Source organism: Ambystoma mexicanum, chromosome 2q (assembly GCF_040938575.1).
Source record: "Ambystoma mexicanum isolate Mex_15411 chromosome 2q, UKY_AmexF1_1, whole genome shotgun sequence".
Taxonomy (NCBI): domain Eukaryota; kingdom Metazoa; phylum Chordata; class Amphibia; order Caudata; family Ambystomatidae; genus Ambystoma; species Ambystoma mexicanum.
In genome coordinates this window covers 1,303,687,827-1,303,708,122 of record NC_090924.1, presented here as the reverse complement: position 1 = coordinate 1,303,708,122, position 20,296 = coordinate 1,303,687,827, and the positions used below count along the sequence as shown (strand labels likewise).

General features: G+C 42.9%; 1 protein-coding gene across 1 annotated transcript in view; it reads left to right on the top strand.

Moving 5' to 3' along the window:
* Nucleotides 1–20,296, top strand: part of SH3BP5 (SH3 domain binding protein 5) — a 477,928-nt gene that overhangs the window by 447,322 nt on the left and 10,310 nt on the right. The window contains exon 8 of the mRNA XM_069648745.1: nucleotides 5,287–5,547. Coding sequence (XP_069504846.1) covers nucleotides 5,287–5,547 — 261 coding nt within the window. The remainder of the gene's footprint in view (nucleotides 1–5,286; nucleotides 5,548–20,296) is intronic.

Here is a 20,296-nt window from a genome sequence, read left to right as displayed (position 1 = left end):
TCAAGTTGACTCACGAACCTGATCAGGCATAGAGGGGCTCCCCGAGTACATGTGCATTTAGTTTGTCTTTCCCTTTGTGACTATTCAGGGTTTCCTATCCTGTGCACTCTTTGCAACGCCATGTTAGGGGCCCTTTATAGATTGCCAGAATCATATGGGTGATGTATGATTGTGGAACCATGCTGAAATGTGGGTTCAGTGCCTGAAGGGAGGGTTGTGTAGCACTCCTCTAGTGTGACTGTACAAGGCCCCTTAAAAGGACAGCATCACTACTAGGCCCTGTGACAACCCCCTGCCATGTGGCTGGGATGAAGTGGGGTGAGCTAGGGGATAAACCCTGTGTTCAGCATCGCTTAGTGGGGCAGCAGAACCCAGCCCAATGTTTCCCCCACTGTTTTACCCCTGAGCCAGTCAATGGCTATGGTTACAGTTTCCACTACAAAACTGCACTTTGACAATGCGCTGGCCTTTGTATAGTTAAAACGTTCATTACTTTGAAAATTGAAAGTGCTGAGCTCCTTCTTTAAAAGGTTAATTTGCAGTTTGCCTGGCAATCTGGATATAGCACCTCACAATTTATATAATGATGGTACATCAGGTATAACCATTCAATCACTCATGACTGCCATAGGTAACCATGGGCTCAGAGCATTCATTAACAGTAATGAACCCACAGGGGCCATAACCAATCGTGCATCCACACTGGCATACAGCCAATCGTGCATCCACACTGGCGTACAGCCAATCATGTGAAGAGGGAGAATGGAAGAAAAGGCTCCCACCAATCCCCTCTCTCCCCTGGCCTAAAGGATCGCGGCCCAGGCACCCGCCACGAGAAGAGTTTGCCCATCTACCAGACGACCAAATACCCTGGTACAAGAACATACGGATGTGCCCTCCCGCGTGCCCACCAGCCTGCCATACCCTTGCCGAGGCCTGCGGCATGGAGGGACTCGACTGAATCATCCAGCACTAACTCAACACATCGTTAGAGATGCCACGACGACCTTGTCAACGGTCAGAATACCCGTACAACATACACACTGGACACTCCCACACCAATCCACACGAAGAACATACCCAGTGCTACGACATAGGTGACGGACACACTCACAGACGCGCATCTTTATTATTTTTCACATAGGCTTCTCAAAATGCAGAAACGCTAGACGCACAATGAACGCATCTAAAAAAGTTTGCTCACGCTTCTCCTAAAACCATGCGCAATAATGAAAAGTATAATGAAGACACGATACTGGAGATAAAGCAATATGATACCATACCCTAAAGCGCCTGTGTATCAGATGGCTCCACTTATACACCAGGCCCAAGTAGGCCTCAAGCAAGAGTTCCCTTGAACATCAAATGAGCCAGAGTTCAGTTGCTGATCCCGCAGAATTAGCCCGGCGGAAGCAGACAGTCAAGGGCACAATGTTGCTAATTCGCATGCCACAAGCCGACGCCAAGGTCACACCTGCAATCAAGCCAGGCACACAGTGGAAAAAACAATATTAATTGTGCAGAATTCTGCCTCAACCACGGTCCCACCTCACGTGATCAAGCCAAACCTGACAGGGTGCCAGGCCCGGGAGGAGGGAGACGCCTGGATTCCCCGCTTCAAGACTCAGGCAGATACTATTAAGCGTCTCAAAGGACATCTGCAGTGGTGGGAGTAGCCGGCCTTCCAGCACATGAATAAATCTCACATTGTCTGTACATACCCATAGTGAAACATTGTTGCAAATGACAGGTGCACCGCGAGTTGGGAACAGCGATGGTCCCAGACTGGGGGGCTCGTGTGTGGACCAATCAGAACATGGGGCTCTTATCACTGACGCCACTAACATTGACAAATCCTCAGGGGTCTCCATGTAACAATTTTCATGTATCAATTTGAAGGGACAACCCAAGTATACCACCTGACTAACCCTCAACCACTTACAATGCTCTCTATACGTATGCTATACTAACCCTACCACTCGAGGAGCCAATCCAGAGTGGCGATAGGTTTCTTGCTAACTTTCCCAGGTGACGCAAGTAGCGCGTCATACTAAGGTAAAAAGGGCCTGCGAGCCCATGATGAAGTGTGTGTGTCAGGACGGACGCGTTCGATCCTTGACCCATCCCTGCCGTTTGTTCAATAAACAGCAGAATCACCTTGCTTCTTGCGTGTGCCTCATACTCATTTTTGGGATACACGGGAGGAGTTGGGACCTCCCTGCCCGGAGGTCCGCGGACGGCTCAGCCGACCCCGGGAGAATTTCCCCCCGACACATGCATCCACAGGGAGTAATACCAATGTTGTACCTTCAGGAATCCTAGTCATATACCCGAAGCTGTTACTACTAATTAGGCAATAAACCCCATGGTGGTGGGGGGGAGGTGAAGCATTATGGCATCAGGTAATTCCCCCGGGGCTCATAGTTACAGGCCGAAGCGTAGCCCCTGGTGAGGGTCTTATTGCTATTAGTTCCCTGGCCTGTTAGTCTGGAGTCACTAATGGTGTTTTTTTTGGTTGCGAGATGGGTCGCGTTTCACAGCCGGAAAAAATGACTAAAAAATGCCCGCTGCGGACTGGGAAACGTAGTCCGTTCTTCCTTTCTGTGGCAGCCATAGTAAACAAAGAAAATGGCCGCCATTTAGTCCCTTCTCCCGTTCCATGGTGCACATTTTCTTTGTTTACTATGGCTGCCACAGAAAGGTAGAACGGACTACGTTTCCCAGTCCGCAGTGGTCATTTTATTTTTTTATTTTTTCGGCTGCGAAACACGATGCGTCTTGCAACCGAAAAAAAAACACCATTAGTATCTCGGTCGAACGGGCAGGGGTACTAATGGAAATAAGCCCCTTGCTGGAGGGGGCATTACCACATCTGGAAATGCCCCAGAGGCCTTTGTTAAGGCCCTTGTGCTGTAACTATGGGTCCCGGGTGCATTACCTGACGTGGTAATTCCCCCGCGGCTTGGGGCTTATTGCCTAATTATATACCCACCGCAATTGTAACAAAGTATGCTGCCAGAGAAGTCACAAACAATCTGACGTTCACAAGGGTTTTGAACAATTATGCACAGAGTCTTCCAGGCACATTGTCACATGCCCGGGTGCTGGATCCAATGCCATCATATTCTGGCACAGCCCTTCCATTCCCAGGTACAGACTCCCACCAGGTACATAACCCACCTCAAGTAACTTGAAAGACTCCTGCTCCCTTGCCTAGTTCAGGGGCCAGCGATCAATCGATCAGCAAGTAGATTGGTCCAGGGAAGAAGCGGTTCGCACAAGGAAAAATGCTATCCGATCACTTTTCAGGCCTGCTACTCTCCATCTAGCCAATGAATGACATCAAATGGCAGATAACAAGGCACTGGAAAAGAATTCAGTTTACTCTCAAATGTTTACTCCAAAGTTAATCATCAGTGTATTCATCTTGATATAAAAAACGAATACCAGTTTAAAAATTACAGGTAAGTTTAAAGATACACCCTGTATATTCAGTGTCTCATAAAACAGTACAACGTACATGAATTAATACAAAACAGTCACAGTTTCAGTGTATAGGCAACAATATTTTTGTACGCTTGGCATAGCGTGGTGACACGTGTGCAGTTCATTGTTGCAGTTTCATCCCTGCATGACGTACCAGATGTGCATTGCCCCGCACGGTTTGCAGTGAGTCACATGGGCTGTTTAATTGTTGGTGAAATCCTTTGAACGTTCCTGCGTCTCCTTTTCTCCTTTGATCCATTGTCTCCTTCATCCCTTTCTGCGTTACCTCCAATCTTCCAGATCCGGTTCCTACCTCTCTCCAGGTTTGCTCCTATTATGTCTTTCTTAATTGAGAAGTGTCCATCGCCGTCCTGATCACTGCCAGCGCATCCCTACACATTACCAAGTTGTCCCACCTCTATGCTACTCTCATTATGCTGTCCTTCCTTGTCATGCTCCCTGCTGCACCCTTCTTACTAGCTCTGCTCCCAGACACGCTAGCCCTCTTTGCTCTCATCTGTGCTTCTGGCCATACTCAACGGAATGCAGTCTCCTTTCACTCCTCTACCCGATGCGTGTCCACCCCTCCCGGGAACAGCAACATCACTCTTCGATCCGTCCTCTCCTTACTACCTGTAGCCACAACGCGCGCCAGCCATGTTGCAATGGGTTGTAGCTGCTATGGTTCAGCGAAGATCTGATCGCTGAAGTAGCCACACTGCATTCACCCTCTTCTATTCCCACTTATTCACACATCTTCCTGGCCATTTAATTTGAATGTAAGAAGAGCCTACCAGGCTTTCTTTGCAGTTGTCCTTCTTTTGAATAGGATTGGAAATAGGATTAGAAACTGTTGTTTTACATTGTGTATTCAGCTCCCCTTGCCCAGTGCTGGAAATTGACAAAATGTACTGGGGGAACTCCCCTTCGCTCGTGGGCGGATTGTCGATGGTAGGGGCGGGACTGGGGAGTGAAGCTAAGTGTGAAATGATGTGCGTTCCCTGAATATAGGATGCTGACAGCTTTGCATAAAATCAAAGTGCATTTTGGGAGCATAGGAATGACCACCAATTTATCAAACATGTCTGTGCTAGTAATTCAAACGTTCATTCGTTCTGAGCATGCAATGCCCACTTGGTATGGTACTCATTTTCTCTGTAAGTATAGTCACCCTGACTGTCAAATGTGTGCAAAGCAGACATATATATGCTGCTTAGGACCGTTTCATTGTTTAAGTTTGGCTCGTTGAGAAAGGATGACTTTCAAATGCAGTCTGTAAAAATGTGCACTGCACGAGACACAACAGGTTAGGGGCTGAGGTTAGGGGCAGAGAGCTTCCTCAACTTGAGGTGGTTTGCACCAAGGAACGGCGCTCAGGGAAGGCACTCTTGTTCTTGACCAATTCCTCCCTTGCCCTAATGAATCCCTGCATGCCCTCATTTTGAATTGCCAGACCTTATTTGGAGCTGAATTTCTTCGGAGATTTCTGACCAGGAGGATAACCGGCTTCAGCTTTAAATAAAATTGTGCCTTTTTGGAATATAGAAGAATGTTTAAAAAAAAAGTACTACTAATTTGTTGAACTGTTGCACACCTAAAGCTCAGAAGGACATTTGATAGAAATGTGTTTGCAGGTTCTGTGCTTTGAGCAATTGGATATTAATCGATATATATGAATACATGCTTGGTTGATTATCACCAAAGTTGATAAAGGGATGATGGAGGTGATCAGTAAATGCTCAACGTACTAGAAAAGGTCTTTGGCATCAAGTGACTAGAATGCTTCCTTCTTCACTGCAGTGACCTCGGAAGTGTTTGAAGATGACAACCTGAGTAGCGTCGTCTCTGAAGATGATTCAGAAACACAATCCGTGTCCAGCTACAGCTCTGGGCCCTTGAGCCCGGAAGAGATGCCGGCTTCTTTCTCTCCAACAGCCCGACCTGAGGGCCTTGATCTGTCCAGCCCAGTATCCTTGTCCGATTTCAGACTCAACTCTCCAGTGCTCGGACCCCGCAGCGAATGCAGTGGGGCCTCGTCCCCTGAATGCGACGCAGAGCGAGGTAATTTATTCTGGTCTCTTGTTCAATTGCTTTCAGTTGATGGAAGACTAACACATATGTTGGATTATGGTATTAAATATAGGCGTTTAGGAAGGATATTGGCAGTTTTAGCATTTAGGTACACAGACATAGGTTTGTGTTTTGAGGGAGTCAAATACAACCTTTATTAGTCACACATGTTTAACTGCTCCCTGGTTCTTTCAACATAACAATTCCAGTGCTGTTAAACCAATATGAGAGAAGGCCAGCTAAGATTGACAAGGTGGAGAGAGGAGCACCGGGGAGGTGTGGGAGGGGAAATCGGGCTCAGGGCGAGAAGGTGGTGGGGGGGTTTGAGGGGCAAAGAAAGAGACAGACGCATACAGACAGAAAGAGCGAGAGCTATGGAGATATGGTTTGGGTGTATGGCTGTGATGCAGCCCAAATGGGAAGAAATAGGGTTGGAATAATAACTGTGTCCGAAATAAATAAGATGTTACAGTGGTGGGAAAAAGCCTTTGATTTTTCCCTCTAGGTGGATTGCTAGCAGTGGGTGACTGAACGCGAGCATCTTACTGGGTAGTGACGGCCAGCTAGTCATAGTGGGCTGGCAGCATAGGGTGTCTACCAAAGGCAGAGTGGCATCACACTGATCTGCGTATGGTACTCTTACAAGACCACTAGCACCCTTTGCTGTAGCGTCATAAGGGTTGATGCCGCTAAGCCGTCTCCAAATCAACATGACCCAAACCAGTACAAAATGAGATCTTGCAACCAGAGTCAAGTTAGCAACTAATCAGAAGAACTATATCTTAATAGCCAAATTATTTCAGAACGTGGCATTAGTCCTTCCTGTCAAGAAATACGGCTTCTGGCGTATTTTCCTAGTCAATAGAAAAACGCACTTAAGATGACCCTGACATTTTCACTTCCCTTTCAAAAATATATTTAGATTTTTGTATTATTCCTAGTCATGTGCAAAATTCCTGCGTTCATGTGTTTACCAGTAAGAGACAATGCTTGTAGTGCGATCCGAGATTGACAGTGTTTCAGAAGATTGTATTGGCTGTGAAGGTCAGGTAGAATTTGTTGGGCACTGGGAGAAATTACACTCACGGCAAAATGGTTATCAATTGCATGTTCTGTGAATGAAGGGTAACAGTGAGGATCTGAATTCATGCAGTTGCTAAAGGTGTGCCTTGAAGGCCAGATAGCTGCAACACAGGTAATCCCAGTGGGAATCCCACTAAACAGCGATCCAGTCCCATTCTGCCAAACGAGTAAGTAACCAAATGTGTACGGTTCTCCGCTGTACAGTAACACTGGCACATGCAAGATATATGATCTATTTCAAGACCGACTTTCTGAACACATCTTCCTTTTTAGAAGCATCTTTGACCGCTACATAGTACACCGATAAAACAGCGGCTACGTGAGGAAAGGAGTGCTTATACATTATCATGGCACGCAGTGATAGACCGGGTTCTGTTGCCAGGCGATTCTAGATGGTTGTCTTGAGTGCCACCAGCAATGAGATCAGCAGTTGCCCCTAAGCCTTAGAAATGGCACTGTATCCGAAAGGCTGTCTCACTCTCACTAGTTACAGCATATTATCATGTACATAATATCACCCAGCTGCCTCTGCAGGTTCTTCTGCACAACTAAATGCAGTTTCTCGGTTGAAAAACCATGCTCTCCATCAGGGAACAACGGTAGCCTCAGCAGAATCAACACTACATGAGGGATCAGAAGAAAAGTATTGACTGACGGGAAGCCCCAATTGATCAAGTGAGACTTACCCTAGGGCTTCATTGGGGACTTGTAGTTGACCAGAATAGGCTACATTTTTCCTTACTATTGTGCAGTCGGGAATGGTCTTTGTGCACTGCAAAGATCACAAGAAACACTAGTCGCAGAACATTGTCTGTGGATATGGCTCTCTTGCTTCATTTGATGAAGGCTGGGCCAGTCTCTCCTGAATGCTGGAGCTATGCAAAGAATGCATGCATGCACCTGTCATGCTTTGCTACACCTTTCACTGATCTGTATTCACCTCCGGTTCAGAAGGGTTTTGCTTGCATGTCCATTAATAACGTTGATTGTGCATGGGTCTGGACAGAGCACCAGATAAGATTTTTGGGGTGGGAGTATTTTACTCCCTACTTTTTTAAAGTTGGGTGTAAAATTATTTTTTATGGGGTATAAATGTAAGTCCAATTCCCAATGGGAGTATTTCATAAGCGAGTAAAAATGTTTTAGCTGAAAATGGAAATGTTTTTGTAATAATTATTCCTTTGTACCTAGTTATTAATACACATTAAAAAAAGATGCATGTTTACTTCTTCCAATCAGGCAGCAACAATAGCAGTTTCCTCCTGTGTTCAAATTTCCATCAAACTGTGTGGGTGAAAGCAGGAGCACATGGTCCTATGGGTCTGTTTCCTATTTTTTGTTGGGAGTATTTTTACTGCCTATTTATATTGTTTGGGAGTATTTGCCTATTTTGAGTGAGTAAAAGTGGCCAATACACCCCTTATCTGAAGGGTTGGGTCTGGATCACAAAGTACAACCGTGAATAGAGTGTAATTTTGCCCAGCTGACGGGCAATTTTGCATTGCCATTTGCACCAACATTCCAGTGCTAAAAAGACATGGAATACACTAACCAGTGCAGAAATGGCATCTGCTCCAAACTGATGGGTACATCAACCACCTTTTGCACTTTTTACTGTGCAAATATTGGTGCTAAATTGCTCATCCTTAGCTCTGAATTTCCTGTCATCCGAGCATTTTTTGTCATCAGCTAAGCATGGCATTGAACTAGTTGCACAGCATGTAACATCCTTGCCTGCACTGCATGTGTGCTCAGCCACCGCTTTGCTTCCACTTACAAGAGGAACAACGCCCTCTTCATGATCCTCGAGGATGAACAGCAGCATGGCGCACCACTTCTGTTAATGTGTAAAAGTCAGATGTGTATGTAAGAAATTCCTTAGTGGACATATTGAAGTCACTTGTGTCTTTCCTATCATGCACCAGGGCTTTACCGGACATGCATACCTATATATCTATGTAGGGAAATTGTACCTACATGGAAGCCTAACATAACACAACAAAAAAGAACAGAATGACTGTAACTCCAGGAAGTTAAATATGAACCTTTAGTGAATCAATTTGGCATATTGTTCCCAAAAATTAATTGTTGGGGCAAAGCATTTCAAACTTAGTAATCACTTCTTAAAACAATCCTCAATCTGATTTAGCTTCTTTAAATATAGGTGTCATAAATAGGATTTCAATGCCAGTGGCGGCTGTTCAATTTTTTAATGGGAGGGCGTACATATTTTCCATGAATATACTGGAGCAACCAAGTGTAGTGAGATGGCCCAAACCAACCAAGGAAAACTTGGGAGGAGTATCACCCTCGAAAACATTTTAAAAATAATGGGTTAAAAATTGGGTAAAAAGACAGTTTGGAATAAGTTTTGTATGGTAGCACATAAAAAAATCCAATAGATGCAAGTCGCCAGCAGTGTACAGGATCATTTTCCACAGCATTTTCATGTTGACTTTGCTGTATAAAAAATCTGTTCATGCTTGCACGTCCATTCAGTTTGAACCAATATATGCAAGTATTGCTATATAAGAACTTACTCCAGTTGGCTTTGCCAGCCAGAAAAAGATGCCATGCCACAGTTAGAAAATATATACAGACTGGCTGCACCAATGTAGGCCACTATTGCTGTGTAACAACACTCATCTTGTTTACCTTGATGCTCAGTAAAGAAAATGCCATGCAACAGTAAGAAGGTATATGGAGTATATGGTCAGACCAGCACCATCAGTGTAGGCCAGTCTAGAAACGTAATAATGTAATAACACCCATCATGATTGCTTTACCCTTAAAAATGCCTTCCCATGATTAGAAAGTATATGCCGATTGGCTGCACCAATGTAGGACAGTCTAGCCACATTAAAACATTTATCATGCCTGCTTTATACTTGATGCATAGTAAAAAGAAATGCCATGTCATAGTAAGAATATATGGTTAGACTAGTGCCCCCAATGTAGGCCAGTCTAGCCACAGAATAACACCACATTTGTTTTACCCTTGATGTCTGTTTGCCCTTCAAAAATGCCATGCACCAGCAGCCGCCCTAAATGTTAAGGTCCGTTCTACCTGCACACACAAGCTATCATTCACATCCATACTTACAACCGACACTCATTCACCTGTGCATTCATACAGCATTCAGACAACTCTTTGCATGGAAACATACGTGAAACAAACACTCAAATATATACAAATGCAATACACACACACACACTTTGATAACTCACCTTAGATACAAACACATTACAAACATGTTAGTATTTCACTTACCTGCTCGCACTCTGCCACCACGACACATGACTGGATGGACAGCCTCTCTTCTACGCATAGCACGCTGTCTGACAGGAGCGTACTCCTCTCCCGTCAGTCAACGTGTATACAATGTTAGTGCAATAATGTGAGACAAGTCAGCTAGACTTCTTATGCCCTGCCGGCCTCTCATTATTATGCTCTATGTTTTTTGCTGAGCCCTTTAGGCTCTACATTACAATATACCAAGGAAATACATAATTGGGGCTGCACCCCTGCTCAGAGGCAGGCAGCACAGTCCCCATGCAAATAAAGCACCCTGGAGGGCTCTACTGTCTGCACTGTGAGGGATGTAGGCTTAGATTAATCTCTAAACGTGCATTAGCATGTTAATCCAAAGTGTATATCTCTCAGCCAAAGTGAAAGGGCAGCAGCCACCATCCCCGCTCTAACGTGGACCTGCCACTTTTCAATACATTCACAGGTGTGGTGGTTCAAACCTTGATTGATTCCTTTCTCAGTTATGCATATTAAGAGTGAATCAGGCAATTAATTTGTTGTTGATCTTATGTTGTGATCAAGTAATATTTGCTTAGTAATTTCCTTTATAATTCAATACCAATATTTTATTTAAAAAAAATAAGAGTGAATCAGAAACAAGTGTAGGAGAAATACGTGTTTCAACTGCTGAGTCCCAGCATAACATGCAATACAGCTGAATTTAGGAGAAGATGCAAGAACAGGTGGTCAAATGTAGAAGTTCCAACAAAAATAAACTGCAAAATTGTAAAACTGGAAAGTCCTTGTGTCAGTGTATAATAATGGAAACAGTGAGTGAATCTTTTGATACAATGTAGGAGTACTGATTTCGGTCCCATCAAGTAATTGTATCTGGGATTAGAGCGTTGCGTTCCATCAGTGATCATCGTCAATGTTTTCAGTGAGAACTCAGTCCGGAAGAAGAATTCAAGATCGTTCATTAACTGAAAAGCAATTAGAATTGTTGCATTCTGTAGTTAAGCCTCTCTGCAGGAATTGCATTGGCGTTAAGCACTTTGTCTGGTGTTGATTATCGTCCATGTTCATAAGGTGGCGCTCCTTGTTATCTTCATGCCTCAATCAGACCACCTGCTCCACTCCAACTTCTGCATTGATGACATCAGCCCTCTAGATAAGCAACATATCGGCCACTTTTGCTCCCTAAAAATAGGCAACAACTCCCAACAAAGAAAAACAGGGATAAAAATACTCACAACAAAAAATAGGAAATGTGCTGCTGTTTTCACCCACAAAGCTTCACAAACATGTTTGGATCAGAGGTACCAGCAGTGACACATGACGTAGCTGTACTATTATTACTGCCTGATCTAAAGAGGTAAACATTTCTTTTGTATGTACACGATAAGCCAGTTACAAAGAAATGCTTTTTACAAAACCATTTCTGTTCTAGAGTTAACACATATTTTTACTCACTTACATTAGAAATGGGACTTTTTTTTTAATCCTAAAAAAATTATGGTTCTCCGAATGCTAAAAAATGCTCCCACTTCAAAATCTTACCTGGAGCACATGGTAACAAGATAGGCTGGAAGAGGGGCAACCCTTCACTTCATTCTGCACTTCCCTTAAATCTCTCCTCCATTCTCCTCCTTGAAACCCCTACCCTCTTCTACTTCCCCCCCTTCCTCACTCTTTTCCCCCACTTTCTCCCCTCCCATCTCCTACCTCCCCTCTTCTACCCTCCCTTTCTGCCTCCTCCCCTCCTCCTCCAATCCCCCCTAACCTGTCCAATCTCCCTTTCCTCCCTTTCCCCTTCAGTTAATTGCCCTTCTCACTGTTTTATTGTTTGATTGATTCATATTGTAATTGCTTCAGCAGTTTTATCATTCATGTGTTATGTATTATGTTGTTCCATGTACAGCGCTTTGGCGCAAGGCGCTTTATGAATCAATAAATACAAATACAAACATGGAAAGGGCAACATGGAAAATATATCAATGGACCCGGTAACCGCACTAGTGCCTGGGCAGTACTACAAATGTGCTTGTAGCTTGCCACGCATGGGGATATTAGGAAAGTGGCAAATTACCTAGGAAGGTGCAGGGATCGAAATTGGGATTTGTTGACCAAGAGCAAAAGCTGCTCCTGAGTATCAGTCCTCACCCACTGGGCAGGAGCTACCTCTAGGGAACCAGGAGCTAGAACAGCGTGCAAGATGCAAACTCTAACTTTATTCGCTTTTATGGACAATCTCAAACCTATGCTGTTAATATTATAAGGTTGCATTGTTATTCAAATGTATTGCTAATGAATTGGGGTATTGTAGCCATGTATAGCTTTTACATTATCCCATATGCTTTGTTACTTACTATATAAATCTTATGTGCTTAACGCTCTTAATAAAATACTTAAACAAAACATATTACATAGCTATGTTTGTAAGTCACCACTGGCCTGAAGAGTCAAAAGTAACTCCGTTTAGCTCTTGGTTTCGAGATAACCGGGCTCCCCTTGGCTATCACCAGGCGCTAAATAGCTCCCAGATCCTGGTAATTTCGAACTCTGAAGGTGCAATCCATTAGGATCTGGGCTGGACCTGGGTCTTTTATCGATACATTGATAAAACATTGGGATTCCGATCCTCCACCATGAAGCAAGGTGGCGCTATGCATTTAACGAAGACTGCCACGCGGCCCTGTGCGGTCAGCTGTCTCTGAAGTGTGGCCACACCCAGGTGTAGCTGCAAAGCCATGAGCGCACTCTGCCAATAGAAAAGGCTCTAAAGGAGCACGTTCACTAGGTTCAATAAATGATTCGTTTTTTTCTGTCAAAACAGCTGGAGGCAGGCCAACATTTTTCACCTAGGCTCCAAGAGATTTTTCAAGGCAAACAAAGAAAAGCGAATACAGGACTACTGTCGCGGGGCAACGGTAGTCAACAATTTTATGACATTTTTCCTTTCTTTCACTTCTGCTATAACATTGCAATTTGTAAATCGGAAATAACATTCGGTGTTCCCTTTCAGGCTTTAATTTTGCTAGCCACAAGTAGGAGGAAGGATAGCTCAGCAGAGTTTGTCTGGGAAACAAGAAAACGCAGCGCAACACAGGTTGGAGTCCCATTTCCGCGCTTAGAAACCACTCCTGGTATTAAGCGCATTATAAATGAACAATTAAAAGTAAATAAGAGGCCCACTTTCCTAACTCCTATATACTATTTTGTAAAAGCACTATACATGTGAAATAAATACACATATAGACAAAAGTCACTTTAATTAACTCATGTTAGAAAGTGTATCGCTTGCATGCTAAGTGTGCATTTGGTTTATGATAATTGGCACTTTTTCCATGGTGTATGCCTGCCTGACAAAAGCCAAGCCTCATCACTTGCTCGCCCTCAGCAGTGAACTGGATCACATGGGGAACTTGGGGACCATCCTGTGGCTTGCTAGGCAAGCATGTGACCCAGCCCTTTTCCCCCTAAACACCAGTAGGTTCTGCTTGGGAGATGTAATTTAGTGGTTCATGCTGTGGCTGTGGTCTGAGTTCACCTGGGTTGTAATCCTGCTTCACTCACCTAACCACAGAAAATAGAACCACTGCTGCTCCATATGCTCTGTTAAGGATTTCAATCAGGCGACGCACACCTTACTCTCGGCCTAGTATGCAGCGCACAACTGAAATGCTTATATTTTTATGTTGGATTCAATATTGAGATGGTACACCACTCATATCACACACCCTTTTCAAATACCCTGGGTCACAATGGACCATGAACCAGGCTAGTGGGTAAAATATAATATTTATATATTTGAAAATTCAAAAGAAATCATGCATTTTTAATACGGGGCAGCAATCACCAATGGGGTGATAAGAACAACCGAAATGTAAGCAATGCACTAGTTTAACCTTCTATTGACACATCTACAAAACACCGGGGAATAGGAGCATGTTTTGATTTTAGGAAAGATAGCACTTAATTTCCCCCTGCAAGGTTCCCTCAACTCACCAATAATCAATTCTGAGTGGATAAACAGAGGCAGCAGGTAATCAGGAATGACAAATGGAAAACAGAATTCAAATCTGCCCTTCCCTCCCCAAATAAGAGAGAAAAGCAGATTTGAAACCCTGGCAATGCTAGAATTGACACTCGGAAATTGATGAATAAAATAATGAATGTGTGTAAAAACCTTGAAGCAAATATAATTCCTCACTAAAGCAACAATGTAAAGGTACAAACAATCACAAGCAATGGATTAGCAAGAGCATACAGTTCGAAAATGAATGGCAGGTTTTAAAGCATGTTGCAGCAAATGGCACAGTGGAACTTTGTAAACTTTGCAATTCCCACCTGAAATTATCCAAACGGTTTTTAATAAAAATGGGTGAAATATTGTAAATGTGGGTTTTATGTTGGGGCATAGCTATAGATCACAGGTACACTATGAAAGCGAAATTAAGTCTCTAGCTGGTAAATTGAATGAGTTATGCAAGATCTAGAAAGGTGCGTTTTGAGTAAAATGAAGCGGTGAAAAAGGAAAGGAAATCAATTTTGAAAAGAACAGTTTTACTCTACACTAGAGTATTCAGGCTAGACCACCAAAGAGGGACACAGTAAGCTCGAGGGTTGATTTGCGATTTCAACCCTAGTTCCCCTGTGCCCGCCCTGGCAGAACCAGTCCAATCACTCGAAATAGGATTAATAGTTTATGATTTCACAAGACAAAATTACTAAAGAGATGGTTCTAGCACTAGAAATCAATAGCAGGGTGGAAAGAATGCTGACAATTTTAACAAGATATCGGGGTCAGAACAGGATAGCTTAGAGATGGGATGAGAACAAAGACAAGATAGGCTATGGGTTTAGATGTACTATGGATTTCTATGGATTACTATTGATACTCAGTCCACTTTAGTTAGGATTTTGGGACAGTCAGCGTTCTGGTCACCACACGGATCTGGTCTAACAAAGGACAGCCGGACACAATCAGCGTGACAGTATCAGCTGGGCAGGCACTGGATACCAAAGGATAGTTCTGGTCACTGGATGGCACAGGTTAGCTGGATGGCAGCATTGCAGCAAGCAGCGAGTGGCAGCAGCATGCAGTGAGTGGGATCAGGATGCTTCCCCAAAACACCACAGCTTTTTCCTCTGTTTTTTGGGGAATTTTTGTGGTTTTCAGATTTGAGGCCTTACTGGGAATGGGGCCAGCAATGCTTGGGTTTTGCAGTGGACCTTCGAGCAGGATCAGCAATGTTTTGGCCTTGTAGTTGGAGTCTGGATCAGGAAGATGACCGGTACAGGAACGCAGCACAGGAAATCAGCAAGAGTGTGTGTCTCAGTCTTGTCAGGGACCCTTATTTATAATGCCTAGTGACATCATCAAAGTATAGGCTGGGCAGGGTTTACTAAGCACGCCCTGCATCTACTTGGATTGGGCAGGGGTGCTAGTCTCCGCCTTGCTCTCAACTGGTTGGATTTCTAAGGGAAGGATGTCAGGTTTATGAGGTCCAAAAACTCCCACATTTTCTTTACTTAAAATCTGATTTTGCCAAAAACATACGTTTACATCATTGCAATCTCTTGGCAAATTATACACACAGGTTACATGTTATGTGCTGCATAGATCAATCCAATCCTCCAGTCTGTGCGACCTTGTTTCACCCTTCTACCAGTTTTTCACACTTTTCAATGGGATTTATATTACTCCACATTCTAGAACTTTATACATGGGTGTGGATTATCATGGGGGATTTATGTACAAAAATTCACATTTGCAACATGGATGCTTTTCTTGTAATCGATCATATTTTGTAACTTCTGTTCCCTATGCAGCAATGAAACCTATGACGTCTTAAAAGAAAGGCCATAAAATTACTTCTAAACAGTGAAATATTTACTTTTTTCAAAAGTCCTGCTGCAGAGATAAAAGTCTTAAACGTTTATTTATAAAATAGTCTTTAGAAGCAAATGGCAATCTCTTTGTTCCTGGGTCCACTTTTTTTTCTTGAACTTCAACTGCTGCCAACTGTCATTTCCTTCAGCATGGTGGGGGTTTCTCAGCTTAATTGAAGTTTTTATTGCCCCTTCACACTTCACAGGTTAGTGTCCCAGGACTTCCATTGTCCCAGCCTGGAGCACAGACGAATGTCTGAGAGCGTGTGAACTTTCTTTGTCCTGGCCCATTCAAAGTTTTTCAAGCTGGCAATTATCACTTTCGTGTCCTGGAAGTTTATAGTGTGCTTCCCTTCCTAGAGGGATGTTTCAGGGATAGCACTTGAATAACTGTTTTTTTTGGAGCTTGCAAACTCAGCCCATGTGTCTTAATCTTTATTTTCTTATTTTGAGTCCTGAATTAAAACAAACCTGTGGAATAAAAATAGCCTATGTGTGTATTATCACCAGCCACAAACCCTTTCACATTGCTAGGTAATGGCAGGCTTTCCTTCAACAGTTTACTTTTTAAATAGGCAATTTTTTTTCTTCAGTCAGCAAAGCCCATTTTTACACGTGTTGAAAACTGCTAGCATTTCTTCCTTTAAATTCAGTTTGGCATCTGTCTTTCCAATTTGGTTTAAACAACAGTCTGGACAAGGCAAAGGTCTCCATAAAACTGACATGTGTACCTACAGCTCTGATTCCTTTTCAGACAGTGATTTTGATGCTTTTTAGCCAAAGTTAAGCACTTTTCCGTGTTTGATGCAGAACAGGTTTTGTTGGTTTTCAGGTTTTGGCTGGCACAACCTGTCATTCTGGAATAGGCTTGGTTTTGCTGGGGGGCAGGGGGGATATGCATGGGCATGGCAGGGCCTTATTAATCACAGTGGTTGGAGGAAGAACAGATGGAAATAGTGTCAGAGCAACATTTTTAAAGGTGAAAAAGGGTTTCTTTTCAATGGATATTTTGGTTTTTGCCACAAAGCAGTGCTGCCTTTTCACGCCATTCCATTTCTATGTTTCAGAACACACTGGCATACTTTTTCAGAGTGTCGCCTTGTTCCATCTTGCCTGAAGTGGGCTTGGCAGGATGGTGCACCCATCTTTTTGTTGCTGCCAAGAGGCAGTTTTGAGGTCCTGGTACGCACAGGAACCAGCGCAGCCAGGTTGTTTCTGCGCAAATGCAGCTTAGTGATGTGTGGCAATGCCGTCGAGTGGGTCAATATAGCACACAGCTCCAATGAGGAGTACGATTAATGTATGAATATTCGCAGTGCGCAGCGCATATGCATTCATAAGAGAAAGAGTCATGCTGCTTTCTAGCACTAAACATAGCCAAGTTAGGTTAGCTGGGACTTAAGAAAAGGCATGTAGGCTTCGGTCACCAACATGCACATGACAGGGAGGCTCTAGTCGCCAAGCCCTTTCAAAAATAGCTGGCGTTTGGGAAATGTACTACTTTCTAAAGAAACCAACAAGCCCCTGTTTCTTGGGAGGAGATGATGTGATCTAGTAACTGGGTTTGTGACTCTGGTTTCAGGTGAATTGGGTTCTAATCATGGCTCTCTCCAATTGTGTACTCCTGGGCAGATCAATTTAGTTCCCTTATCTGACGATTTGCGAGGATGTATGGCCATATATACCTATAATACATTCACTACAGCTATTACACATAAGAGTTGGTTTGTGTGCTCCATTACAGTGAACAAAACAAGTGACATATGATTACAGTGTTGGGTTCTTTATGTTGCCTTTATAGTAAACGTACAGGTTCTGCAATGTTATGTGCCCAGAATCCGAGTGCTGGCTTGCCCCATGTGACCATTAACCCCACTTGCAGCCAACATGGAGAGCGAGGTACCTCTTTCGTATAGGCCATATAAAAATAGGCATCTCAACCATGGGGGGATTTCAGCACAAGAGGTGAAAAGACAAACTACTAAAAATAAAGTAAGTGTGCTTTAGAGTTAAGGGGCAAGGGGATTTTCAAGTCCATTGAGAAAAGAAGTAATTCCCACAGCTGAATAAAATAAATAAATCGCACCTATGCGCACAATGACGGCAGCATATTGTGGCAACGCATGCTTCAAGTTCGTGAAGTGACAATTTTGTACTAGCTTTATTTTCAATCCATTGTTAAGATCCTATATATGCCAAGTGCTGCTTTCCCTTCAAGCTATGAGCTGTCAAATGTATCAGAGGGGTCAAAGTATCAAAATCAACAAACACTTCCCTTTTTAGCTATCAGGCAATTGACTGGCAGAGCGTAGACATTTTATCCGAACCTATTGAGGCACGCCACATCAATTTTCAAGTTAAAATCAAACCATTTAAGAAATAGGGTCACTACTGAACATCAAACAAGTGACTTGTATGATAATCTATAAATGATTAATTTAAAAAGTAACCAGGCCCAGACTGTCACATACTCCCCCCGCCCCCACCAGATTCGACCCCATTGATAAATAATGAGGTTGTCCAATGACTCTGGATCCTGCTCACCACCATATAATTGGTGGCCGTGTACTACAAAACAATGAAACAGACGTTACATGTCCTTACATCCATGCTTTTGCATCGTTTATCATTTGCACTCACACATTTACATCTGTGTTGCTTCTTTGAAGGGAAATGAGCGAAACCGTTGTAAAACGAAAAAGGCTAAAGGTGGAATAATAAGGTCAAATTGGTTTGAGGATACAGGGGACTTGATCCGCTGAGTTTTAAAAAGGACACACCTCTAAGACCGAATTTAAATCTCGCTTGCTCGTTTTTCTGGGAACAAGCAAAAGAAATGTAAAAAGGGAGTGCGCCTTATAGAACAGAGAAAGGGTTAGGTAGAGTAAAAGAAAAGGAGGGTCTAACAAAAAGATGCAAGTGCACCAATACTGTATGGAATCAATAAAAATGCCATTAAGTTCAAACATGAATATTCACTTAGTCTCTGTTCATGTTTAATAACCTTACAACGCTTTTCAAAAATCCACCCAATAGTGAAAGGTTTCAACTCACTTTTTAAATAATGCTGTCATCAGATACACACTTGAACTGGGGAGCCCAATTGATAAATAATGGATTTATAGTTGCTATACAACATCCTATTAGGGGAAATGCCCTTGTGATATTGGAAATCCAGAATCAGACTTTCTAGTTAAAATAAATGGTGGTTTGGTTTATTCAGCAGATCCTCTGCACCGTACAAATAAGGTAGAGCCCAAACAAGGTGATTCTAATAGACGGAACCACGCATATGAAGAAGACATACAAACATGATACTCAACCATGGAGGCCTATAAAGATAAGACACCTGCTTTGGGACTTTTTCAATAATAGCGAATATTGCATGTATTCTACAAATGTCACTCTCATGTAGATTACATTCATTGATTAAAGCATGTTGAGGCAGGTGAATACTTGAAAACGCTATGTTATGGATAATTCTAACAAGTTAAGAATATAGAACTGCCTTTTGGCGTTATATCATAATTGGTCACAAAAACATTCAGCCCTTCAGATATTTGATAATCCCTTTTGTGTAGAGTTGTACCACATAGCTCATAATAAGACAAGGCTCATATGAACAAAAATCCAATCATCGTCTTAAAAATAAAGCTTGTCAGTGATTGGGTGGCTCTTATATCTTATCCAAGTATCTGATGATCGGAAGAGATATCCGTTTGGTCAATCTTACATCAAATTTACTGCAAACTGTGTCAAAAGCCACAGCAAATATTCAACCCTCTTTACCCAGGTTTCTGTTACATGATAAAATATCTAACACTAAATCTTAATGTCGGGGGGCGTGGCTTGGTGCTGTGCGGGATGGCGGGCTAACTCTCGGCTCTCCACTCCGCACCTTTTAAATATCAAATTTCAACTCAAAGAAGTCATCCGCATTACCTGGTATAAACGTGAAGCACCTCCGAAACACCATAAAAAGTGCTGCGGTGCTTGAATAAGCTGATGGTCTGAATGCGGAAAAAGCAGAGCGGCACAGCCTCAGAGACAGCGCGTCACAGTAAAAGCAGAACAGAATTTCCTGTCAGCTGGCCCGGCTGACGTGCGGCATGAGTACTGTTAAGTTTATGGAAGCTCTTTTCCACACAACACGGCTCCCTTAAAGATAACATGTAGCTTTAACTGAACATCAGTGAACATAAGCAAATTAACGCTCTAGTTACTTTCAAATAATATATAATGTTATTACCTGGCTAACCTAATTTTTGTGATTTTTGAAGAGCTGTAACTGGTCATATATTTATCAGATATTCAGACAAAGTTTCCAAGAGATCATTCTACCAAGCTGCATGACAGGGGTATTTAATCCCAAAGTTTACAACAGCTGTATTTTAAAGTCTGAATTTCTCAGCAAAAGGTGCTCTCTCTTGCCAATATAATACCTGAAAACTCAATATCCTCAAGACCTCTCCACAATATAATATGGCAACAACCAAGAAAAACCTTGGCAAA